This window comes from Heloderma suspectum, chromosome 4 (genome assembly GCF_057233095.1).
Source record: "Heloderma suspectum isolate Gila_16-S chromosome 4, 16-S_ref, whole genome shotgun sequence".
NCBI classification, from domain to species: domain Eukaryota; kingdom Metazoa; phylum Chordata; class Lepidosauria; order Squamata; family Helodermatidae; genus Heloderma; species Heloderma suspectum.
Window position 1 is genome coordinate 197,276,405 of NC_139461.1, and position 27,802 is coordinate 197,304,206.

At 44.0% G+C, this 27,802-nt stretch overlaps 1 protein-coding gene across 8 annotated transcripts in view; it reads right to left on the reverse strand.

The window, feature by feature from the left end:
* The window catches only part of DPYD (dihydropyrimidine dehydrogenase), a 761,638-nt gene that overhangs the window by 64,009 nt on the left and 669,827 nt on the right, over positions 1-27,802 (reverse strand). For 7 of the 8 annotated variants that reach the window (XM_084851877.1, XM_084851875.1, XM_084851880.1 and 4 more), the window contains one exon: positions 23,430-23,609. In XM_084851877.1, coding sequence (XP_084708003.1) covers positions 23,430-23,609 — 180 coding nt within the window. Of the gene's footprint in view, positions 1-8,894; positions 13,707-23,429; positions 23,610-27,802 lie in introns of those variants that run through there. The other variant, XM_084851878.1, reaches the window with a different exon arrangement.

The following is a 27,802-nucleotide window of genomic DNA, read 5'->3' on the forward strand; positions in this document are numbered from 1 at the left end:
CATAGGACAAGTGTTGTAAAACATCGGCATAGTAAGAAATTACAACCTACTTATGCAGGGGACAATCCTGAATGTGTGTTTCACTGGTGCAATAAGAAATATTTTGCGTTGCTTTAGAAATAAAAGCGTGGAGATAAGGTTTCAGAAAGAGAGAGAGAGAGAGAGAGAGAGAGAGAGCCTGCTCTGAATTTTAAGAACTGCCCTTCTCTGCCATTGATAAAAATTCTTCTACCAGCAAATTCTGGCTAACTGCTATGATGAATGCTTTATCACTAAGATCCAGCCTCCCTTTAAAACAGTGATTATTATTCTTGCCATGACCCCTCCGGTCATCAAATCATAGGGGGTTTTTTTGTCATGAAACAACTGTCCAATAAGGAAAAATCTTGGGGAAAGCCTGTAGCATAATATCTTCTACCTCTTTATAGTCACAGTAGGAGTTGGAAAAATCTACTCCTTCAAGTTACTGCATGCTTAAATCCTTTTTGGAGAAGTTATCTTTAATTATGTGGCATAAGGAACTGGGCTTTTCAAGTTCCAGAGCAGCTGAGAAAGAACAGCATATATTTTAAAACCACTTGAAACTACTTGCAGGGATCAGCAAAGGTTAAGAACTACAGACATACTAATAGCCCTGTATATTTCCCGAGTAAGCATGGTAAGAACTCATCACAGCAGGACAGGTAGAGAAATTTAACCTCATTTGAATTTTGCACTCTTTTGATAAGATCAAGAGCAGATCCTAAATTCAAATGTTATCCACACTTCAGCTGCCTTAGCAAAATAACTCCAAAAACGAGGCTTATTCATGGCAGATTTTTCGATGGCACTATCCAAGGAATAATTCCATTCCATTAAGGAATTATTTAAATATTTCATTAGATATGTAGATACTTCCTAATATCTTCATTAGCCATACTAAAATCATTTTATTTTAAGTTAGTGCCCAACTGATAGAAAGGTAACAAATTGTTTCTGAGTTTCTCGGGCTCACCAATTAATGTAGAACCAAGTCTTGTTAAGATGAAAGCCTGGTACCTCAATCATACATACACTGTGATCCAGAGCCTCATCTGATCTGTGTAGACTACACTGCAAAGACTTCCCATTCTCCTACTAGTAAATGTTCCATGTGACCATGTCCAGCTCAATTGCCTATGCTGAGAATTTTCTATCGTCTAGACTACAAATATAGATCCAAGGACATAATCAGAGTTTTTGGGATATGAAAGTAAACTCCACTGACACAGTTAAGACCAGAGTGCTATGATCCTAAGCATAATTCCTTAAATGAAACTCCCATGCAGTCAAATCCAATGTTGTTTGTTCTTTTTTTTAAGCCTGTTTAGGATCAAATTGCCACTCAGTTATTGTTCTTTTAAAACTGAAATAAACAAAAATGGATAGACAAAGTCATGAAAGCTAAATTCCAAATGAACTCCAAATCATTCTTTTTGTCATAATTGGATCATACTTTATGAGCAACTTTTGCAGTCACCCCATGTCTGTCTGTCTGTCCGTCCGTCCATCCCCCCCATTCTAATTTTGCTTTTTTGTTTTGTTTTACCATACAGCTGTATAAACAACAACATCCCACCTATGCTCCTTTTTTCAAACAAGTGGTTTGGCTATATGGAATTCCCTGTCACAGCATCTAATAAGGTTCTCATCTCTCTCTCTCCATTAGGGAATGCTGCGTTAACTACAAAACCTCTAATCTCTGCCACCAGAATAAATCCTCTGTATGTTACAGAAACCAGCAGCTTGGTTTCTGTGGCATAGACCTGGGATCTATACCACCACTAAGGACAAGTTTATAAGGTGAACAAATTAAGGTGTTTATTAAAGGAACTATTTACATAAGGGAGGGGGACAATGTGTGGTCCAATGTTGTTGGACTGCAACTTCCATCAGCATGGCCATAATCAGGGATTATGGGAGTTGTGGTCCAACATCTGGAGAGCCACACATTTCCCATTCCTGGAATAAAGTGTTGCTTTTTAGATGGCAGTGCGAGATTGCATGAGGGTATGGTTGTTCATTATTCAGGATTAAAAATGCTTACTTACAGTTCCTAATATTTACGAGAATTTTCACCACCGAAATGGCTTTTCTCAATGGCCTTTCCCTCTTCAGACCAGACTTTCACCAACTTTCACCCAGGCAACCACTCCCAGCCAGGAACAGGTTCTGTATAGCATCTTCTTCTGCCTCAAGCTCTTCCTGCTGCTTCTGGCTTCTAGTATAGTTCAGACATTCTCCCTCTGGTCAGAGCTCTGCTTGAACCTTTATGATGCCGGGCTCTGGTGCTTGCTCAAAGCTTCACCACAGTCTCACAGTATGGCTTCCTGCTCTCCTCAGCCACCAGCTCTGGTCCAGGTCAACTCCCAGAAGAACGCCTGTTCCTTTCTTAACTATGCGCTCTGCTCCCTTCAGCCACCACTTTTTCTGGTCCTCTTCCAACCAGCAGTGTCTCCAACTGACTGACTGACCTATTATCCTCTCCTACCCAGAGCCTCTGACCAATCATGTCCTAGACCCTTCTTTTAGCAGCCAATCAGTAGTTCTATGTGGACTTCTAACCATCAATCAAATCTGTTGAACCCGTGAACAAAGTAAATTGTATTTTACTATCTGTCTGGTTCAAATATAACCAAAGGCAGCTTCTCCCACTAGTCATTTTCAGACTGTCAGCTTGAAGCCTCCCCCACCCCCCTTAGCAACTGTTGCTAAGGCAGCCACAACTGTCTTATGCCCAATACAAAGTAATAGAGCCAAGCTTCTAGCTACTTGGCTACATTATAACCTCACTGAGAGGTCACTCACAGTATATGAACACAAACGACAAATAAAAATATAGCATCTCTTCACAGGGCGTTTTTGCACTGCTGCTTGGGAATTGTAGTGTGGGGGCAGGAAAGGCAGCACGTTGCCTAGGCAACCATGCAATGCTCCCTTTCATTCTGTAGGCATAATGCCAGGAGGGTCAGATGAGCAGGAAAGAACCCCACACCCTGTCATTCAAAGGGCTCCCTGCAGTTGTACTCATGTGCCAGGCAGCCAGTGGTCTGGGGCTTGCATGCCTAGGCTTGGCCAGGGAGTTTGGATCAAGACAAGAGGATCCATAAAAAAAGTTTTAAACATGCACACAATAAAGAACCCACCTACCAAATAAAAGCATCCAAGAATGACATGGTCTGACTGAAAGCACACTGCAGCAGGACCATCGTCACGAAGATGCCTCGGCAAGGATGCGATACCCATAAAATGGTGGGAAGCCTGGCCAAACTCCAAATTGATTGCTTGGCTTGTTCAGGAGTTATCATGTTGTTTGTTTCCTAACAGTACACAACCCTCCCTGTGCATTTCTCAAGTGTCTGCATTTGCTTCTGTAAAGGTTTCCTTATTTATAGGAGACAGATGCACGCCCTGCCCTCAGAGTGTACTTGACTGTCTCAGACTTTCCATGATAATGATGGAATCAGGCCATCATTCAGAAAATTACAGTGCAAAACAGCCAGGTCATAAAGGTTTTCTGAGATTCAGTAAGGTGATGATGATGGTGAAGGTGAGGATGGTGATCGTATAATAAAATGTAACACATCTGTATATTTCTAGGCACTATCCTAAGACTAAGAATGCACAATAGTCTCTCCTGTGTGTAGCTTGCAATCTAATAGGTATGATGCAAAGGGGGGGGGGAGATAGGAAGGGAACAGGGAAACAAGCAGCAATTTTTCATAAAGTTATATTTTTTATTATTACATTTATATCCCACTTTTTTTTTCTTTCGCAGGGAACCCAAGGTGGCTTACATAGTCCTTCTCCTCTCCATTCTATCCTCACAACAACCTTCTGAGGTAGGTTAGTCCGAGAGCCAGTAACTGGCCCAAAGTCACCCAGTGAGCTTCATGGCCAAGTGGGGACTAGAACCAGGATCTCCTGAGTCCCAGTCCAACACTCTAACCACTATGCCACACTGGCTCTATATACGTGTTTCATGATCAAGTAGAATGGCCATTGAGTTCTGGGAGAGGAGGAGCTAAATGGTAGATGGGCCCCACCAAGCCGAACCAGTGGTCCTGCTTTCCCACCTCTCCCTTAGCAGTGGCTAAGTTAAAAGCCTTGGAGTGCTATGCTCACCCCACAATAAAGATGAATATTACGAGCAGGTAAAACTCACACTATGAGACTGTTATTTATGAACCTCAATTATGAAATTGCTGATTTTCTAACCAAAATATGCAACATGTCCCTAAGATCAGCCTCTATACCAGAGGGCTGGAAGATGGCCAACGTAACACCAATTTTCAAAAAGGGATCCAGGGGGATCTGGAAAATTACAGGCCCGTTAGTTCAACGTCTGTCCTGGGTAAATTGGTTGAAGACATTATTAAAGATAAAATTAGTAAGCATATAGAAGGACAAGCCTTGCTGAAAAAGAATCAACATGGCTTCCACAAAGGTAAGTCCTATCTCACTAAACATTTAGAGTTCTTTGAGAGTGTCAATAAACATGTAGACAGGGGTGATCCGGTAGACATTGTTTACTTGGACTTCCAAAAGGCATTTGACAAAGTCCCTACCCAAAGACTCCTGAGCAAACTTAGCAGTCATGGAATAAGAGGAGAGGTCCTCTTAGGAATCAGTAACTGGTTAAATAACAGAAAGCAGACAGTAGGAATAAATGGTAAATACTCCCAATGGAGGGAAGTAAATAGTGGGGTTCCACAGGGATCAGTATTAGGATCAATGCTTTTCAACCTGTTCATAAATGATCTGGAATTAGGAGTGAGCAGGGAAGTGGCCAAGTTTGCTGATGACACCAAATTATTTAGGGTGCTTAAAACAGAAAAGGATTGTGAAGAGCTCCAAAAGGATATCCCCATACTGGGAGAATGGGCATCTAAATGGCAAATGCGGTTCAATGTAAACAAGTGTAAAGTGGTGCACGTTGGGGCAAACAATCCTAACTTCAAGTATAGCCTGATGGGATCTGAGCTAGCGGTGACTGTCCAGGAAACAGATTTTGGGGTTGTGGTGGACAGCTCAGTGATGTTAACTCAGTGTGCAACCACTGTAAAAAAAGGCAAACTCCATGTTAGGCATAATTAGAAACGGTATTGAGAATAAAACTGCCGATATCATACTGCCCCTATACAAATCTATGGTGCGACCACATTTGGAATACCATGTACAGTTCTGGTTACCACACCTAAAAAAAGATATTGTAGAGTTGGAAAAAGTGCAGAAAAGGGCAACTAAAAAGATCAAGGGGTTGGAGCATCTCCCCTATGAGGGAAGGTTACAACACCTGGGATTGTTTAGCTTGGGGAAAAAAAGAGGGTAAGGGGAGACATGAAAGAGGTCTACAAAATTATGCATGGGGTGGAGAATCTGGATAGGGAGACATTTTTTCCCCTCTCTTGAAATACTAGAACCCGAGGTCATCCCATGAAGCTGATTGGTGCGACATTCAAGACAGATAAAAGGAAGGACTTCTTCACACAGCGCATAAACTATGGAACTTGTTACCTCAGTGATGGCCCCAATTTGGATGGCTTTAAAAGGGGGTTGGACAAATTCCTGGAGGAGAAGTCTATCAGTGGCTACTATTCCTGATGGCTATGTGCTACCTCCAGAACCAAGGCAGTGAGCCTATGTACACCAGCTGCTGGGGAACATGGGTGGGAGGGTACCATTGCACTCATGTCCCGCTTGTGGGTTCCTGGTCGACAGCTGGTTGGCCACTGTGTGAACAGAATGCTGGACTAGATGGACCCTTGGTCTGATCCAGCCGGGCTTTTCTTATGTTCTTAACCTCCTGAATATCTCTAGAAGAGGGCCAGGAAAAGGTGGATTTACCCCCCTGAAGATTTCCATGTGATCATGCACAGATATATTACACCCAGTGAGCCAGCAGTTCTCTCCAGGAACTCAGCTTCTGGGGCGCAGGAGTAAGCTGAGCAAAGACTGCATGCCTGCATTAGTCATGGAAGGCTGCATAGCGAGATGGGAGCAAAGGAAGTTGCCTTATGCTGAGCCAGACCACTGGTCCCCCTAGCTCAGTAGAATGGCAGCAGCCCTCCAGTGCAGGCTGGTGGCTCTGATTTCAGTGGGACTGTGCATCCATTCTGGGTTTCAGTCAGAGCCAGACAGAACTTTAAAGGAGCTATCCAAGGCACTGAACCTATTTTGGGGATAGGGCTCCACACATTGGATAGCTCCTTTAGAGTTCTGGCTGGTTCTGACTAAAGCCCAGCATGGCTTCTCTGTCACTGCAGCTTTCCAGGGTTTCATTTCCCACAAGGGTCTTTTCCAGCCCTGCCCGGAGATGCCAGGGATTGAAGCTAGGACCTTTTGCTGTACTCTACCACGGAGCTACAGCCCCCTCCTCAATAAATGCAGACATGGAAATTAGTATCTGAAGACTTGGCTACATAACGCAGGCTGACCATACGTACCGTTTTAAACAGGACAGTACCGTTTTTTTTTTCATATTTCCCGACCGTCCTGTCATTTTAATATAAATGTCAATTTTGTCCTGTTTTTAATTTTTTGTAAAAAACTGAATGCGTTTCTCATAAGACTCTATGCTAATCAATGCGTGCAGTAAAACTACTAGTGTGACGAAAGAAGAAGTTCCGTTTACTTTATCCAGCCAGGGCCAGGCTTCTTGAGCTAGCGACGATCAGACGCTGCCCCCTCGCTTGTCTGCAGTGGCGGGGAATTCAAGAGGCGGTCGCTAAGCCCCATTCAGCGTGTGGGAGCCAGTCTTACTGTTATTTCTACCATCATTCTGCCCATAGAGATTCTTTCTGCCCTACATTCAGTTTGATTCGGACTTTTCAGACTCATATTTCGGTTCAACAGGCTGTTAGCTATTTTTTTATTACAGCGGAACTCTCCGTTGTAATAAAAACCCTGTCCCGTTTTTGTCATCCCAATATCCCGTTTTTTTTCTCAAGGAAATACCGTCAGCCTATATAAGTAATTAGATTCCTTGCTATTTGTATCACTGCTGCTTTTCCTGACAATGGGAACTAAAGGCTGTCTTTACTTGTCTTATCTCATCTATTTATTTAACCCTACATCACATATTGGGGTGGGGGGGGGGACGACAGACGGAAAATGTATTGAATGAAGCCACAGTTGTGTGAAGTGGTGATAGAACATACAGAGATGTTATGTATGGCAAGAGGCAGAGGGGGTAAGGGTTGGTGGTTAATAGGAAAAGATGTCAAAAAAAATGAAACGTAATAATAGTGCAATTTATCCTTGCTAAACGTATTGCAGTGTGCTATAATTAAATATGAAAACCTAAATTTATCTCTGTGTTCGGCTGTCATTAATTTAACAGGGAATGCACATGTAGTAATCTAATGGCTGATTCCCCCCCCCCCCTTCCATGTGCAGCATATTAAAATGTATATTAGCCTCAAGGTGCATAAACACAAAATAATAGGCCAAAGGTTCTGGCGTGTGGAGGGGTGGGGGTGGGGAAATCCATGCTCAAAGGCCGTCAAGTAGCTGGTGATGCAGGGGAGCCACTCACTTAGCCTCATTAAGCCAAAGCTCTCTTTTGCTTGTCTTTTGTTCTGCATGACAGCAGCCTCTTTGTTGTATAATAATTCATTCCAAGTTCGTTCCAAGCTACCGAAACTGGTGAACTGTGGCCATTTTAATGAGAAGTATTGGTGGTATGCATAATCTGGAAGCCACGTGGACCATGCAATCACAGAGCACTGCAGCCAACAAAATGAGACACTGTCGAAATCACAAATTTGTCAAGTTGTTTTTGGACAGGGTATTATAATAAGCACTAAAATATGCATCCTATTACTTTGCATCTGCCAGTCAAAGATCACTGTAATGAATGCATGCTGCAGGGTATGACCAGGCCGTTGTTGTAAGTAAAACAAACTGGAGAGTACAAAAAAGAATTATGTATTTTTGGCAGCGCTTGACTTATTTTTAAATCCTTTTGCATCAGGAGCTGGATTTTTTCTGGTATCGTGTCCAATGCCAGCAGTGAGCACACTAAAACTGCCAGAGCTAAAGAATTAAGTGGAATACATTGTTGTTGAGCCACTTTTTAAGAAAATGGCTGTATTTACTAGTGGGAAAAAGAGACAAAACCTTAAATTCAGTGCAAACGGTGAATGTAGCATACAGTACATACAGTTTCACAAACGGATCCTAGTTAGGGGCAGTACACACACATCTGTGCATGCAGGCATTACACATTGACTGGGTTCACAAAGCATGACAACCCATGTTTAAGGTTGAGTATAGGTTGAGTGTGGGTTGTTCTTGAACCCGTGATTGTTGCTGAACTGTGGTTGTGTTGTGTGAACCCAGCTGTGCCAGCAAACCATGGTTTGTTAACCATGAACAACCAACAAAGGGAACCCACGGTTTGATGTTGGGTTGTGACCTGTGGATTGTTTCTGGTTAACAAACCATGGTTTGCTGGCACGGCTGGGTTCACATAACACAATGACAACCCACACTCAACTCATATTCTTGTGAACTCACTCAAAGAGTGGCACGGGCACAAGCTTTAGGCTCACAAATGCTTTCCCACCACATGTAGAATGTCCGATGGGATCGGTTCCATATGCGGTATACATCCATATGTATACATTTGCTGTACACAAATTCCATTTGGCACCACGAAGTGTGCTGCCATCACACTTTCCAACTGATGACTGCAATCATAACAGCCAATATCTTTAAAACTGAAAGTTTCTTTCTTTACAAGTGAATGCACAAAATTGCCATGGGAAAACCCATTGCACCAGCAAATGCTATTGGCATAGCACTAGAGGTCACTTACACTAGTGCCCGGTAATTTATGTTAGCAGTGGTATTGAACTGGATATTTCGCCTTGTTTACAATTAAGTGATTTATAATCAGTTAAATGATTATAATTATAATTAAATAAATTATACATAAAAATAGGCGGTCCACCCTACGTTATATGTATACAATATATTACCTAAATGTATAAACCACACATGTATAGGGAAGCTCTGACTTTTTTCTTTGTTTTTCAAAGAAAATTAATCTTGGATAGCTACAATTTTGAGGAGGACGACTAGACAGGGCGGGGAAGGTGCGTACTGCCTGCTTCCCTCTCACCCTCTCACCAAGTTGCTTTTCCCATGATAGGTTTGCAGATGCATGTTTAATAAAGCACATATGTAGAATTCCAGAGTGTGAGAAGCAGCTTTGGGGAGGGCATATGTTTGTGACAAAGAAGAGTTGGTGGGGAAGAGGCAGGGTCGGCACTCCCAGGAAGTGGGGGTGAAGCCCCTACTTCAGGCAGAGGAGAGAGAGAAGCAGAGAACTGCGCATTCACCCCCCTGCCAGGAGGATCTGCTGCCACCCCGCTCCGCTGCTCCCGCCGCTGCCTTTGCTGCTGCCACCACTGCCACTACCAATGTCTCCTGTCACCCACAGTACAGGCGATCCCTGGGGACAGCCCTTCCCAGAATGCCTGGCTCTGAGGAAGGACCCCTCCAACAAATGTGGCTTTTCAGAGAGCTCAGCCACCCTGCAGAGTGGGCAGCAGTGGCAGCAATAGGGGCAGGGGGAGAAGGGAGACTGACCAGGCAGGCAGGTGGGGAGACAGACGTAGAAGGTGTGGGGAGAAGGGAGACAGACATGGGGGAGGGGAGTGGGTTGGCGGCAGCAATGGCAGCAGGCGGCAGGTGTGCTTTCTGCCTCAGGCGGCAGGAGATATTGTGCTGGGAAGGGGTAAGGTACCTCCCACAGGTTCTCCATTAAAAATCCCAGTCTTCCAAGATTGCTTCGTAATTTTAAAGACGTCAGAGCTTCACTGCATGTAACATGTAGCTGGCTTCTTAAGAGAGTTTTCTGAAGCACGCCCTGTATTGCTCAAAATCAATCAGTGTTGTGCAGTGCTTAGAGTGTCGGACTGGGACTGGGTGATCTGGGTTCAACTCCCCACTCGACCATGGAAGCTCACTGGGTGACTCTGAGCCAGTCATCGACTGTCAGCTCAACCTACCTCACAGGGCTGTGGTGGGGATGAAACGGACAGGAGGATCATGTACACTGTCTTGGGCTTCTTGGAAGAAAAGATGGGATACAAATATAATAAATAAATAATAAAATTTAATTCAATTTTAAAAGGAAATGTTGGTACCTAATTAATCCTTTAGCACATGGGAACATTCTCCTCTGGTATTCAAAGAGCAGCTGTTAGATTTTTCAGGTCTTTTGAAAATGATCAAGACCTATGTTCCAGTATCTATTATACCTTTAGTTTGTTGGCTCAAAGTATTATTTTTAATAGTACCTGATTTTACAAAAAGGCCAGAATGGAAATAAGCTATTCTGTCTTCCAAAAATATATATTACAGTAAATTAAATTAAATTAAATTAAATTACCAGATTCCCTGTCTTGATCAGCATTTCCAGCACTCAAAATATTTTGCTGTCCTATGCAATGAATTACAAAGTTCTGTATAGTGAGTCTAAGCTGATGTTATGATCGTATCCATTTCTTACAGCTTTACAACAAATGTCTGTCACTGGGGGAGGAGTGGGGGTGGGGAGACTAGCTTTATTTACCTGTTGTTTGTATTCTGGCCACTGTGTGAACAGAATGCTGGACTAGATGGATCCAGCATGGCTCTTCTTATGTGTGAGGTATGAAATGTATCTTTGAGATAAATTAATTTAAAAGCATATACACTAGTACACTTTTGTTACCACCAGCTGACACAAGCACATTTTTTGGACATAATCACAGGAAATCTCCAGAGAAAGATCAAGTAAGCAACCAATGAAAGATTCCTGGGAGAAACAGACAGCACCAGACAGTGACCACATATTGATCAAATTGCACCATGGGGAATACGATACCTTTGGTAGATGCACTGCGGAAGCATGCAGAAACACTTTTTATTCTACTATTTCTTACACTTCCCTGAAAATCCACTGGAAAATTTGTAGTGGCAAAAGCAACTTTACTCTTATATTACTCAGATGATACAACTGTATATCCAGGGCTTGATTTCTACTCCATGGTACTGTTTATGAGTGCAGGGGAACATTGCTTACCCATCCTGTTGAATGAATCATGAGACCAGTGAAAAATGCCAAACAGGCTGAGGTTCCTGTGCTATTTTGTTGTTGTTGTTTTTACTAAGGAAGGTGGGTTCTCAGTTTTTTTCTTTTTAGGAATTCATTGTGAACGCCCTGTGACATCATGACTGCATGCTTTTGAGCTATTATTTGCTAGATGAAATTACATCAGAGTTGGAGACAAACAGAGGAGATGAATTGCTTAAGCTTAGAGTATCACATAAACAGTCATGGCCAGCTCGTTCAGAACTGACATAGCAGCAACTATTTAATTTTAATGGGCTGGATCCAGATTATGATGGGATTATTTAATAATGATGCCTCCTGTTAAAAAGACAATTAGCAGAGAAAAAGAAAAAGGCAAAACAGAAGTAGTGCTTAACAGTCACAGATCCACACAGGCTATCTTATAACAATAAAAGGAAACCACAGCCTTCTTCGGCGAAGAACATGTACGATGGCTTTAAAGTAAAAGGTAAAGGTGTCCCCAACCAGTCGTGTCCGACTCTAGGGTGCGATGCTCATCCCCGTTTCTAAGCCGAAGAGCCAGCGCTGTCTGAAGACGCTTCCGTGGTCATGTGGCCGGCATGACTGAACACCGAGGTGCACGGAACGCTGTTACCTTTCCCGCCGAGGCGGTACCTATTTATCTACTTGCAATTTCTTGCTTTCAAACTGCTAGGTTGGCAGAAGCTGGGACTGAAGACGGGAGCTCACTCCATCACGCAGCACTCGGGTCCCGAACTGCTGACCTGCCGACCTTCCAGTCTGCAGTTCAGTGTCTTAACCACTAAGCCACCGTGGCCCTTTAAAATGGCTTTACTCACAAATAATCCTGCATATAAAATGCAGGTACAGCATAGAGTTTCAAAAAGAGTTTGTTCAGTTCATTTTGTGTTCCATTACACAGGCAGGAGCATGAGAGCAATATACATATGCTCTCAGCAATGGTGGTGGTTGGGGTGGGGGGGGAGGAAAGGAAGAGCAAAAGTCGCAGGAAACCACACTGTAGGCTATAGAGGTTCTAAGGCTAGCTGTGGTTAAAATCCCCATAAATTAACTAACTACAACACTGCCCCCCTCCAGTAACTTGCAGATGAGGTTGCAATATTCCCAACAGAGTAGCACATCGCAGAGTTCTGCTTGTCCTGGAGGAAGGGAGTAGTGAGGTGATCTTTAAGATTCCCCCTTCCCCCTGTGCCTCTGGAGGGCTGGGGGACTCTCCAGAGCAGCATGAAAGGGGACCCAGGGGGCTGCAGGGGGAATCAGTGAAGACTGCCCCCTACCTCCAGTGGGGAACAGCCAATGGATCCCAGTTCCTTCTGTGAATAGGAGCTCTTTCATTCATGGAGTCTAGATCCTACCCAATACTTCTACCCCACTCCTCCCAGCCAAAAGGGTTTCACGGTGGCTTACAAATAAAGATACAAAGTAACCAATGAAAATACAATGCAAATAAATGGTCATCATTATAATTTGAAATAAAATAATCATCACCAACTAAAACAAAATTTAACTGGAACCAGTCTACAACAGCATGTTCAGCAGCACCTAAATAGCAAATGCTTGTTTGCATAAATGATTTAAAAAACCCTCCCCACAAAAGACTAAACAACCAATCGGATACAGGGCTAAACCAGACATGATGTTTATTGCATGAATGCAATTAATATACACATTTCAAAATTATGCAAATAGCAGTTGAGGGCAACCTCAGAACTTTGAGGGGTGTGGAGGAGATGTTTAACTTAACTCTTTCCTCTCACTGCTAGGGTCTGGCACAAAAATCCCTTGGCAGCCTCAGCGAGGGACTTCTTCTACTGAACTTCCCCTCTCAGCCCTGCATGGACCAGCATACCCTTCTCCAACCTGGCGTACCCTCCAGATATTTGAGACAACAACTCCCAGCATTCCTGACCATTGGCCAGGCTGGCTGGGGCATATGGGAGTTGAAGTCAAAAACATCTGGAGGGCACCAGGTTGGGAAAAACTGGTCCGGAAGCTGCTATTTACAGAACAAAAAACATGCATGTTAAATGCATTCACACAGTTAACATCACCTCTAATTTGGCCCATTGGTAAGACAAAAAAAAGTAGGGCTATGCACCACTTTGGTCCGAAGCCCGAATAATTATTTGAAGCGGGCTGCTTTGGAGGTGCTGCCACATGACACGAGGTGGAGCAATATAGCAACAAGGCACCCCAAAGTGAAGCAGCTTGTATACTAAGTGCCTTGTCCATGGGGGTGTTTCCACCAGCAATTTACCCCCTCAGTTGACAAGGCACAGTACGATCTTGAGGCTCTGATTCTCCTTTGTTTGGTTTATTACCTTGGGAAAAAATTTGACCCTTTGTTATAGAGTTCCTGCAGGTTAAAATGGGGGCTGGTTTCCATCTCTGTGTTTACTGCTCTCTTTCCCAGCACAAGCATATGTGTGTCTACTCAGAAGTAACTCCCATTGTGGTCAATGAGGTTCACTTCGGATCCGGAACCGAGTCGAAGCAGAGGGGGTCCAAATCAGTCCAAGTCAAAGTGGGGCTGATTTAGAGGGTCCGGAGTGGCATCTGAAGTGAAGCGTGCACAGCCCTAAAAAAAAAAAAGCTTGCAAGTAAGTAGCTATTCTTTTCTCCTCTGCTTGACTGGATAGATAGGCAAAACCTCTTTTTGTACTGAAATATTAATTTGTATGAAAGTTTACTGACCCATGGCAGAGAAGAAGGGAGGCCAGATCTACACCTCATTACATTCCCATCATGGTAATGCTATATCCCTCTTGCGCATTTTTACCACATAGGACACACAATGACATCTGTTGTGGTATTTTGGATAATGTGGAATAAAAAGCAGGAAATAACACTACAAAAGCGGTATATGGAATGTGTAATGTGCCCCAACAGTAATCAGTGCATTTCAATACCACTACAAAGCAGCAGTGTAGATCTAGCCAGAGTTGAAATCTGAGAGTTACGCCTGATTGTTATCAGGAGCATAGCAAATTTATTCAATATAAAAAGTCAAACATTTGTGCAAAACATTCATGGTCTTTCACTGAGTTAGTAAGATACCTCGTCTGAACAAACTATTCACAGGTACTGATTGTTTAATGTTGACGGAATGTTTACTTACGGAAGGAAGATTTTAAGAAAGCCACCATAAGGAACTGAAGGGCCCACTGGTTGTGGTAATGTGACATTCTTGCTATTAAACGACAGTAAAAAAGAAATGTAATGCACATTCCTGTTCCCCCTCCCTCCTAGGGATGTCGGAGAATTTCTCCATGAATCTCTGGGAGGAGAATTTCCCAGAGAATTCTCTGGGGAGAATTTCCCCACCAATTTCGGGGGGCCGAATGCGTTGGCATTCGGCCCCCCGAAATTGGTGGGGAAATTCTCCGCCCCCCGCCCCCCCCCGGGATGGGACTTACCTCTGTCGAGTGTCCCTCTCAGCGGCGGGTCCCAGCGGTGTTTCGGTGGTGGTGGGGGCGGCGGCCGGTCTTCCGACCGGCTGCTGCCGCCGCCGCCATTTCCCAGTAAAGTAAAAAACAAAACAAAAACATGATAGGCTACGTAACGATTTACGTAGGCTGTCACGGCTAGATTTTCAAAGTCAGCCGTGATAGGCTACGTAAATCGTTACGTAGCCTATCACGTTGTTGTTGTTTTTTTTACAATTTACTTTTTTATTTCGCGGCCGGGGAGACAGGGCGCTCCCCCCCGGCCAGAATTTCGGCGGGGGGGGATGGGGTGCCTCCCCCCCAGCCTGAATTTCGGCCGGGAGGGGTGGGGTGGCTCCCCCCCACACCGAAAACAGCTGCAGGACCAGGTAAGGGACATTTGTCCATCCTTACTCCCTCCCTATGCGGACACATGGATGGGCATGTGTGCAGGCAGCAAGATAGGTTGGCGGGGGAAAGAGAGGTCCGTGCATTCCTCCTATATCTCCCATTCTGTGCCTTGAAAGTTTCTCATGCTCTAAGCTGGGTTTCGCAGAGGCAGAGGAACTAGAGATCAAATCGCCAACGTTCGCTGGATCATGGAGAAAGCAAGAGAGTTCCAGAAAAACGTCTATTTCTGCTTCATTGACTACGCTAAAGCCTTGGATTGTGTGGATCACAACAAACTGTGGCAAATTCTTAAAGAGATGGGAGTACCAGACCACCTTACCTGTCTCCTGAGAAACCTATACGAGGGTCAAGAAGCAACAGTAAGAACCAGACATGGAACAACCAATTGGTTCAAAATTGGGAAAGGAGTACGACAAGGCTGCATATTGTCGCCCTGCTTATTTAACTTATATGCAGAGTACATCATGAGAAACGCCGGGTTGGATGAATCGCGGTCGGAATTAAGATTGCCGGGAGAATTATCAAGAACCTCCGATATGCAGACGATACCACCCTAATGGCAGAAAGCGAAGAGGATCTAAACAGCCTCTTGATGAGGGTGAAAGAGGAGAGTGCAAAAGCTGGTTTGAAACTCAACATTAAAAGAACTAAAATCATGGCATCTGGCCACATCACTTCCTGGCATATGGAAGGGGAAGAAATGGAAGCAGTGACAGATTTTATTTTCTTGGTCTCCAAGATCACCGCAGACGGTGACTGTAGCCATGAAATTAAAAGACGCTTGCTCCTTGGGAGGAAAGCTATGGCCAACCTAGACAGCATAGTAAGAAGCAGAGACATCACCTTGCCGACAAAGGTCCGTCTAATCAAAGCTATGGTTTTCCCAGTAGTAACGTATGGCTGTGAGAGCTGGACTATAAGGAAGGCTGAGCACCGAAGAATCAATGCTTTCGAACTGTGGTGCTGGAGAAGACTCTTACGAGTCCCCTGGACTGCAAGGAGGTCAAATCAGTCCACCCTAAAGGAAATCAACCCTGAGTGCTCATTGGAAGGACAGATACTGAAGCTGAAGCTCAAATATTTTGGCCACCTAATGCAAAGAGAAAACTCTCTGTTAAAGACCCTGATGCTGGGAAAGACTGAAGGCAACAGGAGAAGGGGACAGCAGAGGATGAGATGGCTAGATAGCATCACTGATGCAATGAATATGGACTTGAGCACACTCCGGGAGAGAGCACAGGACAGGAAGGCCTGGCGTGCTATGGTCCATGGGGTCACGAAGAGTCGGACACGACTGAACGACTGAACAACAAAGCACAAATAACCTGCATTAGACAGAGAGGCGCTAGATGGAAATTGGGAAAGGTTCTCCCCCTTTTTAAAACAAAAGACAGACAAAGACTGAACTCGTATAAAAAATAATCACAGTGAATCAAATTCAGTAAGCACACTTCAAAACTGCATATGGAACTAGTGGAGATGCTATTGCTGCTTTGGACCTGGGTTATAAGATAATAAAAGGGATATAAAGCTAATTTATCTTTGATTAAGGGTGCAATCCTATGCATGTTTAGACAGAAAAAATGCTGGCATGCTGGGGCATGTTGGGAGTTGTAAACCTTTTTCTGTCTAAACATGCATAGGATTGTACTTTAAGGCATCTTTTGTTGGCAAAGCTGTGTGCTACTCTTCAAGGTTCCCCAAAATCTTTCATATACCCCACAGCCAGCAACTTATAAGGTAGTCAGCACATGGGCATACTTCTGGACACCAGCATTGAAAGTCCTATCTAAATCTTATCCATAACCAAAATATTTAATCTCTATAATTAGCTAGATATGCAGTAGGATCGTTGTCTGCAAAGAGGAAATGAAAGAAAAAGTCACTATCAGATTTAAGAGGCATCACAAACATTAAAAAAATGATCACATCATTTGACAGGTTGTTGTTGCTGTTGTTTTAAAAAAAATATGACCCTTTAAAATGATGACAAAAATTATGAAAATCATGCAATGTTCTAACAAGCTTTCAGATCTATCATTTCAGCCATTTGTAATCAGATTGTCTGAGTGGAAATAGTGAGAACTTTATCGAAGATGAAACAGAGTAAGATAATTCTCTTCTGTGGTTAGGTATAACTAATCTGCCAAGATTTTAAATCACAGGTTGCACAGAAAATTCTGTCAATATATTTGTTCAGCTTTTCCTGGTAAATGTCCTAATCAATATTGCTGGGTCACACTCACAGGGAAGGGACATTTGGATAACATCTGTTAATGTTTACAGTGGCTGGAAGCAGGCTAAATATTCCAAATTCAGTGAGTGATCTCTAAACAAAGTTAAAACCAATAATTGACACTTAATTGTGCCCTTAAGTTCCACTGATTTCAGTTGCATAAGAATATAGAAAGAACTGTGCTGGATCAGACCAAAGCCCTCTCTAGTCCAGCATTCAGTCCCCCCAGTGGCTAACTAGATGCCCATGAGAAGCCCGCAAGCATGACATGAGTGCAATAACATCCCCGCAGCTACTGGTATTCAGAAGCTTAAAGGGAGTGTCTAGGTTTTTCTGGATTACAGCAGTTTCATTCATCCCAATGTATAGGCAGGGGGAGAGGGAGTAGAATTCTACAATCTTGAGAAAGGGCAGGATAAAAGTGTAATAAATAAATAAAAGTGACAAAAATAGAATTAAGCCATCTCTGTGAATTGCATTTCAATGATTCAGCTGGGGGTGGGGGTGGGGATTTCCCTCATCTTCTAAATATTTCAATGCTTGCATCTGCTTTTAAAACAAAATTGGAATACTGAATTTTTGCTCAAAGTCTTTTGATCTCCCTCTCCTTTTAAATTTCAGATACAGCCAGCTACCTTGGATATGATGGGATTTCCCCCTATTGCCCTGCATGCTTTTTATGACATCCATTTCAGGTTAAGATTCCTTTGGATTATTAAATGTTTCTTTCAAGCAGCTTTTCACAAAATACCTTTATAAAAAGTTAATTATGGATATAGTTACAAGCTGAGAAAACTATGAATTGCCATTTCCCTTCCCATTCAAAATGGTGTGGACAGTATCCTCTGACAATGGCTATTTAGCATAATACAGAAGGTTCTACAAAAGATGAAAGTCTTGAAGTTTCTTTAAGGCACTGTATTAGGCAAATGTAAATGAGGTGCATGTTTCTTTGAAAATACAAGGTGGGGAGACAGGGGGGCAGAAGAAAGTTGGTACTAACCTCTTGAATCTGAGTTTAACCACATACCAGTAGATGACACAAAAACCACTTAATTCTTTTTTTAATACCCCCCAATACTGTATTCTCCAGAGTTTAGTGATAGGATTGTCTTTACAACCAAAAGGTAATGTTATAATTTTCAGAGCTTCACGGAGAACAAAGAAACCTCCTCCAACCTCTTACTGAAAAGAACTCCAGTCTTCAGCAATGATAAGCAGAGATTTGGAGGTATCTGACATGCCAAATCCTATTCTTTTGTAAATCTTGGCTTTATACAACATTTTCAGCCATGTTATATTAGATTTTTTGAAGGATAATCAATAAGCATGATGTATAACTGAAAGCACTGTTCAAAGTGAATCTCTTCCAGAAGCCAGAAACAAAAGCCCAGGTTTTCTGCTGAAAATCTACTCTGAGGAGTGGGGGAGGCAAAAACCGCTGGGGAGCAAATTAAGAGCCCGTTCTGACCATGGCTCTCCTCGTTGAAAGCAAAAGTCACCCTGAGCCTGCAGTAACTTATTCCAGCTGGCAACAGTCCCTGAGGAATCCTATTGCAAATTGGGAATGCTTAAGCATGGCAGCTACGTGGAGAGAATTCCGACATGGCTACAGAGGACTGCTCTCTGGGTTCTCAGCACCACTAGGTTAGCAAACAGGGAAGTGGAGATCCTCTAGAGAATGGGACTCAATGTTTAAATCAGAAGTATATGACTCTAAATCTGTTTAATTGGTATGACATTTTCAAAGACATTAATAAACTTACTAATAGGGAAGCTACAAGGAAACAAGGAGCTGCCTTATGCAAAGTCAAACCTGTATCTGAACTGGCTTGACTCCAGTATATCTAAGGTACTGCCTTTACACCTACATTCTATTATGGCCTTTCAGATGTACTGGGAATGCCCTCTAAAGTGTGCTAGAGTGACTTCAGCAAGTCAGGCTGAATAATAAAACACACACACACACACAACCCCCCTACAAGTAGAAAGTTAGCACAGTCAGGAAAAGGCTGAGCTAGCACCTTTCTCTTTGATGTGCTAGCTGGGGCTTGCTTTTTTATATTTTTTTTTACATGTGGGAACATTCACAAATGGTATCTCCCACTCACACCCGCAGTTTGAAGTGTTACCGTCCATTCTCTGACCTCAGGATTCTACTGCCTCATTCTGCTGAGTGTGTATTTCTTGAAACATCATAAAACTGATTTATTCAGCTTGACTTTAGGTGGCCAGAGACAGATGGGATGGGATAGGGCATGATGGAGAATGTAATGGGAAGCCTTGTTATTAATTTGTTATTATTTTTTGTTATTAATTTATTATTTTTGTTTTTGTTATTAATTTGTTATTAATTTGTTATTATTTTTGTTTTTGTTATTTTGTTATTAATTTGTTATTAATTTGTTATTGTTACCCAGCCTTTGATATGTGGAAAGCAGTAAATAAATAAATGGTTCATCTACTCTAGTTCTACCCTGACTCCTGATGGCTCTGGCTGAGGTATTTTTCAATGCTGCTATGCTGAACGGCGTTAACTAGAGAAGCCATAGACTGAATCTACATCCTTCAAGCATTGAACCATGAACTTCTCCTTTGTATGGAAGGAAGGAAATGTAAACTGGTAGAGTCCTTAATGATTTCTTGTTATCAACAGCTTTGGCTCTAAGGAATGTAAGAAGGTCGGAGTTGGTGAGGTTACAGTGTTAATGAGTACTGAGGACCTCTTGTAGTTTTAGCACTGCTTAACAATTGTACCATACTTTGAAAAAATATCACATTTCATAGAATCATAGAGTTGGAAGGGGGCTACAAGACCATTGAGTCCAACCCCCTGGTCAATGCAGGAAGCCTGATTCCCAGGCGGTCTACCATCCAAGTACTATCCAGGGCTGACCCTGCTTAGCTTCCGAGATCAGACACGATCAGGTGCATCCAGCCCTTTGCTCAAGTATACATTTCTACCACAACAGTGAAGCAACCATTTTGGCAGTAATCTGATAGTCACACTATTTTGATAAACATGAGGTTTTATCATATCAGAACACTAGTTTGACTGAATTTGTCACCCGGCCTACCAATATTTATTCAGTCAGTTTCATGGGGAAAATATCTTGTTGCCAAACAGCACTATTCTGCCATTTTGTTTGGCCCCTCAGAAGCACCTTGGATCAAAAGGCTTCATTTTGTTTGGGAAGGAATAAGGATTTAGCAAACCATGGCAACATGCACTTGAGAGTTTCCTGCCAAAAACCTCTATTGAAATGGACTTTCTCCTGTTCCTAATCTATTTAAAGCAGCACTCTATCACCTATCAATTGGCAATGGAGACCCGAGTGTCGTTCACAAGAAGTACATTAAATTCCACCTAAAGCCTAGACGTCCTTCCTTTGTTAAGCAATCCATCTTTGTACACTTGGAAATTGCCCTTCTAGGATCACTCTACATTTTGGTGACTCTTTGTCATCGAACTGCCATAGAGTCTGTGAACTTAGTGAATTTTCCAAGTGAAACTCTCTTAGTCCTCCATGACTCCCCTTTCCTGAGTTTCCCCCACGCATGTTTTGTTAATTTTGCTCGCAAATACTCTGCTTACATTTTGGAGGTCTCAGAACTCCAGGAGATCCCAAGAGAGGACTTGCTGGGATAAACTCAGCCTGACTGACCCAGGACGCCCAGCTTTTCAATCAATTTCCACGGCAATCCTCCCTCCTTTCCCCTAGAAGCTAAAGCAATTCACCACGCAGCCTCCTTTCCAAAATCACTCCTCACCCCACAGTCTTTCCCTCCTGACTCTGGGACAGCCTTCAGTAGTTAAGCATTCAATTGGCCTTTTGTTATACTTCCTCAATAACCTCAATTTCTGGAAAAATTCCAATTCTTGTCTCTGTTGTTCTCCATGTACCCTATGAGGACATTCTGCTACCTTGACTAAATGATCTAAAGCTACTCATGCTGTATTCATTTGTATTTGGAAAATGTGCTAGTTTCTGAGCCAGCTCTATTGCACAGACAGCAGCCTGTCCTCTGGCAAAAGAGAGCGAAGGCCACCATGAAAAACAGTTTCCCTAGCACATTTAAGCTAAATTCTTCCCAGTCAGGTGTGCTCTGGAAGGGCTGAGCAAGCATGGTGAGCAAGTATGGTAAGTATCTCTTTCTGTGACTGGGCCCTAGTTGCTGAGATCCATTGAATGGCAAATACCCAAACCCTCTAGCAATAAGCAAATATTCCTCTTGTTCATGTACCCCTGGAAAGCAAGGTTCCTACAGGAAAACAGTGGTGCAGGGCTGAGGTCATGCTCAAGCATCTGAAACTAGCAGGAACACACAAGCAGTTCTGTTCTGCCAGTGGTGGAAGGCATGCCGTTGTCTGTACAAGTCAAATGCAGTGGAGTCATTGGAGAGAAGCAGGCTGCTAGGCCACCACAGATCTACCACGGTGTTGCTAGCACTTCGGTTTGGGTGCTGGAACTAGCAACATAAAAGTAGTAAACACCAGGTCCCAGAACACTTAATTTTCTTCACACAAATCCTTGCATTCTGTTATCCACAGTGGTCTGTCACTTCAGGTGGAACGAACTCAGGGCCCAAATCACATGTGCACTCTATAACATGTTTCTCAAAATGCATCTGCGTGAACTCAGCTCCATGCGACGAGCAGTTTGTATGAAGCCGCTCCCCATGGATTTGTGTCCATTTCAAACATATTGTTGCAAGCCTACGAAACAGCCGCTGCTGTTGTGCCTTATTGCATTTTTCGGCAGCAGTGGTGCTTGATGGTAGAACGCTTCATACCAGATCAAGCAGTTTGACTTTAGTTTTGCCACATTTTGATTCAGTTATATGCACACCACTTTCAGGCTTGTCGTAGTTTCAGCATTATCATCTCAAGGTCTTGGGAGTGAGCTAAACTGAAAGACTAGCTTACTGTTTGGTTATTCTAGATTGTAACAGCCTAAGTTATTGCCCTAGGTATTCCAGATAATGTTTCATAGAATCACAGAACAGAATCATAGAATAGTAGGGTTGGAAGGGGCCTATAAGACCATCGAGTCCAACCCCCTGCTCAATGCAAGAGGTTTGTTTTGTTAATGAATACATAGTTCCTAGGTGGAAGCACAACACTAATCACCTGGTCCACTGGCTGGAGGTGGTAGGATGGTATGGAGGTGCCTCTCTGCAGGTGGAGGGGAGCTCTGTTGGCTGGGGAGAGGTCTGTCCCAGAGGACCCATATACGCCCATGGAAAAGTCAACTGACATAAATTTATTGCTGTCAGTGTTTGTGCTAAATCCAAACCGTCTCCATTCCCCTTTGAAGTGCCAGAATGGGGCCTCATAACTATGACAGTCTCAAGCTGGGGTAGGTAGTTCCTCTCCCCACTCCTTGATGTCAAAAGGAGGGGAAAAACCTGAAGAAAATGGAGAAAAATACCTGCCCACCACAAGTACGGCTACAGATGTGTTCCAATAGGACTACAGAGGTCATAGTGATTCTGCAGTGGATTTCCCCTTTGGGCCAATTTAGGATTCCCCTGTAAGCACTGAAGCATCTCAGATTTTTTTCTGCTGATATCACAACATGACTATTACATTTGCAGCTACAAACACTCCTGGTGCCATTGCACCAAAATCTCCATTTTGAGTGGTCATCCACGTAACTGGGTGCATATGAGAATTGGGCATACATATGATAGCATTAAAACCTAAACCCTAAAGACATTTATTTTCCTCTTTTAAGGTAAGCCTGAAGCATTAACCAAATAGATAATTAGAGTCTGTGCTGCTAAGTCTAATCAAAATCCATGATACCAAATCAAAAAAGTATTTTATTTTTCACCAAATTATAAGGTGTCGATGGGATTTGTCAGTACTGTGTTCCTATACTAGAACACAAGATGATGATGGTGATGATGGTGATGATGGTGATGACAATGATATGATAAAGATGATGGACCAGCTCAAAGATAGCTTTTCAGGGCACTGTTACCCATTTTTTAAAACTCTCTAAGTTGGCAAACATAAAGTTAGGGATGTGGCATGACATAGGATTGTGAGTCCAAAACTGCAAAATTAAATACTTTCTTTTCTTTGCAGTGGCCGTTTTATATTATATCAAAAAGTGGTATAAAAATCTTGTAAGGAAATGAATAAATAATAAAACAAAACAGCCTTGCAGTCCAGTACCAGGCATGGCCCAGTGTCTGAGACAGAGTTGTCCATTTAACATACCTTTCCGATCAGGTCAACAATTTTGGGCACGGGTTTTCCTTTCTGATGCCTTATAGTTGGTTGACTTTGCCCATCCCACTCCTGAAGTTCCTCAATGCTCTGCAGATAAAGCAACGCCCTTAACCCAGTGCAGTAATCTTCAATCACGGTAAAGTCTTGATTCTGTATTGCACTGCACACCTATGATAGATATAAACATAAATTCAGTTACAATAGAAATTTGTACTTACTGACGTTAGAGGCAGAAGATTCAGAAGTCTCATGATCAAAGACGAGTGCTTCTCAGTGATAATGGCTTTTGGGGGCACCCACTGATCATGCATTGTTTTAATTGCTGGAAAAAATTATCATTACTATTAATTTAGGGCGCAATCCTATGGGGATAGGCGGATGCCTCCAAACTCGGAAGCGACCGCCTATACAATGCAGGGCAGGAGACGCATGGAGGGGATCGTTCACTCTGCACTTCTCCTGCCCTGCATTTGCAGCTAGACAGCCACTTTCAGCTGTCTAGCTGCGGGAAGGCAGAGTGGGGGAGGAGGCTGCTGGACGACACATCGGAGGTGTTGTACTGGCATTTCCGCCTTCCTCGCCCTGGAACGCCCCCCAGAATGCCCCATTTTGGCCACTCTGCACTCCTCTTCTGAGCGCAGAGCATGGGGCTGTTCCGCACTGCCTGTGAGGCAGCGCGGAAGCGGGGGAAGGTCGGTTCTCCAGGAACCGACCTTGGAGCATGGACTTCAAGGTCGGTTCCCAGAAAACCAGATATCCTATAGCTGTCTAGCCACTGACTAGCAGCCATAGGATCGCTCGCTTAATCAGTTTATATACTGCTAACCATGACAAAAGTTATATCTAAATCAATCAATCCATGCACATGAGTAGGTTGAAACAAACCTATAGAAACAAGCCTGGACAATGAACCATTCTACACTGGTGTGAGTGTTGTGGGGTATTACTTATTTGGCCATCAGTTCAGTGGTCAAAATGCCATGGCTACAGGTCAAGTGGCATGTTCTTTGAATGTACTGAATTTTTATTCATCATTATTGTCACGTACTTGGATATATTCACTTATAAGTAAATTCCAGTGAAATAAATAGAACATAAACATTTTTAGGATTAGTCTGTGACACAAAACTATTTTTCTTGAACAGAATAACTTGAAAGCCCAGCCGCAACCATCACACCTTTTACCATTTCCAATTGCTTTCATACATGCTTATTCAGGACTTGAATGGGAAATGAGCAATTAGATGCAACCCTTCAAACTAGGATACAACCATATAATGTATCTGTCTTCTATTTGTATTACTAGCAAAGGACTGCATTATTCATAAGCCAGGCAAGGACTGTTGCATGTGTTGAGAAATGTGAAATGGTCAACTACTCCAAGAAAAAAAAAGATATTAAGTACACACATACACACACCATCTGACCATCTAAAATTAACTTGCACAACGTGTGAGACCAAAACTGATAAAATCCTAGGTAACATTATCAAAGTTTTATTCCTGGTGTCACATCCTGTATTACAAGCTGTTGTTCATGCAGGGGAGGCGGGGAGAGTACACTTTACCCTTTGAAATAGCATACACTACAGCTGTGCAGGAAGAAACAAGGAATATGTATAAAAGACAGTCCCTGCTAGAGAAGGAGGAGAAGCCACCATCCAGTGAAGAGGGAGTGCCTGCTGGTGCCACCACCTCCACCAGTATTATCAGCACTGCTCTCTTCTGTAGACTTCTGCCTGACAGACAAACATTCCCTCCAGGACCAGGCCCCTGGGTACTGAACCAGCTGTTGCTGACCGCCTCCACCTGTCCCTTCTTGGATGGAGCTATATCAGCTGGCTGGCTGAGATGGTGGGCCTGCCACTGGCAGGGTTGACACTGAAGGGGGTGACACCAATGGGGGTATGCCCCCTTTGGGTTGCTCCTTTGGGGAGGGCAAAGGCACTACCTCCTTTCTTGAGCAACTGTGTGAGTGTGCATGTTTTGAGTGAGTGAGCTATTCCAGGGTGACAGTGTGGGATAGTTGGGGAGGCTGGATTCCAACCATGCCTTAGGTGACAGCTAGGGATGTACGAATTCCCTACCTGCCAGTCGGGGGGGGGGGGTGGCGGCGGCAGCAGCAGCAGCAGCGATCCATTCCTCCCCCTGAAATCCTTGCTGGCAGGCTCTGTGGCGACTCTGTACAGCAAGCGATACGGCCGCCATTGCTGTGCCGTATCGCTGAGTACTCACTGCAGGAAGGGATCCAGATGCACTAATGGCGTCCACTACATCGTTTGTGTCCCTGTTTTTTCACGTGATAGGCTACACAAATATCTACATAAATATAAATGCGTAGCCCATTGCATGAAAAAACGGGGCCACAAATGGCGTAGCGGATGCTATTTGTGTCCAGATCCCTTCCTGCAGTGAGTGCTCAGCAATACGGCATGACAATGGCGGCCGTATCACTTGCTGTATGGAGCTGGCCAGCGAGGGGGATCCGGCTCCGCGCAGGTCCGGCGGGAGGCAGTGGTAGGTGGACCCATTCCACCATGGAGTCCGGAGGCCAGATTCAAAAGAATCCAGCCTCAATGGAGTCTGTGGCAGAATTCTCGGACATCCCTAGTGAGAGCTGAGGGGTGGGGGCAATTGGCTAGGGTGAGAGGCTAGCCATAGCCTGGATAACAGCCTGATGTGATTGTATAAGTGTGGTGTGCTTGAGGGGGGAGGGGGCGTAGACCTATTTCAATTTTAGGGTGATGCTACAGTTTTTACTGGCCTGGTTTGTTGTCTGGCAGTACTGGCCTTTTGTTATTAGTTTTACATCATTTTAGAGTTGTACATGTGCTTAGGTGAATCCCAGGGGAGTGGGGAGAAACAGGGCGCTCCTGTTGGAGTAATCTCGGGCAGAGGGAGGTATGGTGTTGGGGGTTGGACATGTCAGGTAACAGAAAGGCAGGACAGATATTTGAAATCTGTCCCCATCTTTCGGTCCTTCCCCCATACCTCAAAATCTAGGTCACCCTATCAGCCCACCCTCTGATCTGGTGGTGCTGCTTTTGAATGCCAGGTCAGTCCATAATAAAACAATTATTATCCATGATTTGATTGTGGATGAAGGGGCTGGCCTGGTGTGCATTACTGAGACCTGGGTGGATGAGCTGGGCAGGGTGGATCTGTCTCAGCTTTGTCCACCTGGGTACTTACTGCAGCACCAACCTAGATTGGAGGGTCATGGGGGGGAGGAGTTGCTGTCATCTGTAAGGATTCCATCTCCCTCACGAGGAAACCCATCCATCCTAGCTCCAGTTTTGAGGGTCTGTACCTTGTGTTCAGCCAAAGAGACAGAACAGGTATGCTGCTGGTGTACCGCCCATCCCGCTGCCCAGCAGTCTCCCTGCCTGAGCTGGCTGAGATGGTCTCGGAGGTGGTGTTGGAGAACCCTAGGACAGTGACTTCAACATCCATGCTGAGGCTATCCTGACAGGGCCTACTCAGTCAGGACTTCATGGCAACCATGACAACTATGGGGCTGTCTCAGTACATCACTGGCCCGACACATGTGGCAGGACATACCCTAGGTTTTTGCTGTTGGGCGGATGAGGGATGATCTTGTTTGGGGGGGTGTTTCAACAACCCCGTTGTCATGGTCAGATCATTTCCTTGTGAAGTTTGGATTGGCAGTAGCAGATCCTCCTTGCAGGGGTGGGGGACCAATTAAGATGGTCCGCCCCTGGAGATTTATGGAAACGGATGGATTCCTGAATGCTCTGGGGGATTTTCTGGCTGAGAGGGATGGCGATTTGGTCGAGGCTCCAGTCTCACTATGGAATGGTGAGATGGGAAGGGCCTTCGATACAATCGCTCCCAAGCACCCACTCCGGTGCTGTGCAGCCCGTAATTCACTTTGGTTTACAGAAGATCTACGGGCAATGAAACAGGTTGGACAAGGGCAGGAGTGCAGGTGGCGCAGGTCTCGGAGTGAGTGTGATCGACAATTAGCAAGGGCTCTTCGTTGTGCCTATTATGCGGCGGTGAGGATGGCAAAAAAAATCTTAGTATACATCTATTATTTCATCCTCGAAATGTCACCCAGCAGAATTGTTCCGAGTGGTGAAGGGCCTGTTGGGATCTTGCTCAGGCTCAGAGAAATTGGGATTGGAACCCTTGGTCATCTGCTGTGATAAGTTTGCTAGGCACTTTGAGGAGAAAGTCGCTCATATTCGCTCGGAACTTGACGCCACAGTTATCGCAGAGTCTGGGGAGGTGTCCAGTGCTCCATCTGGTTGCGTTTCCTCAGATCAGTTTCAGTTGTTGCAGCCTGATGATGTGGACAAGACGCTTGAATCAGTCTGGCCCACCACACGTAAGCTTGAC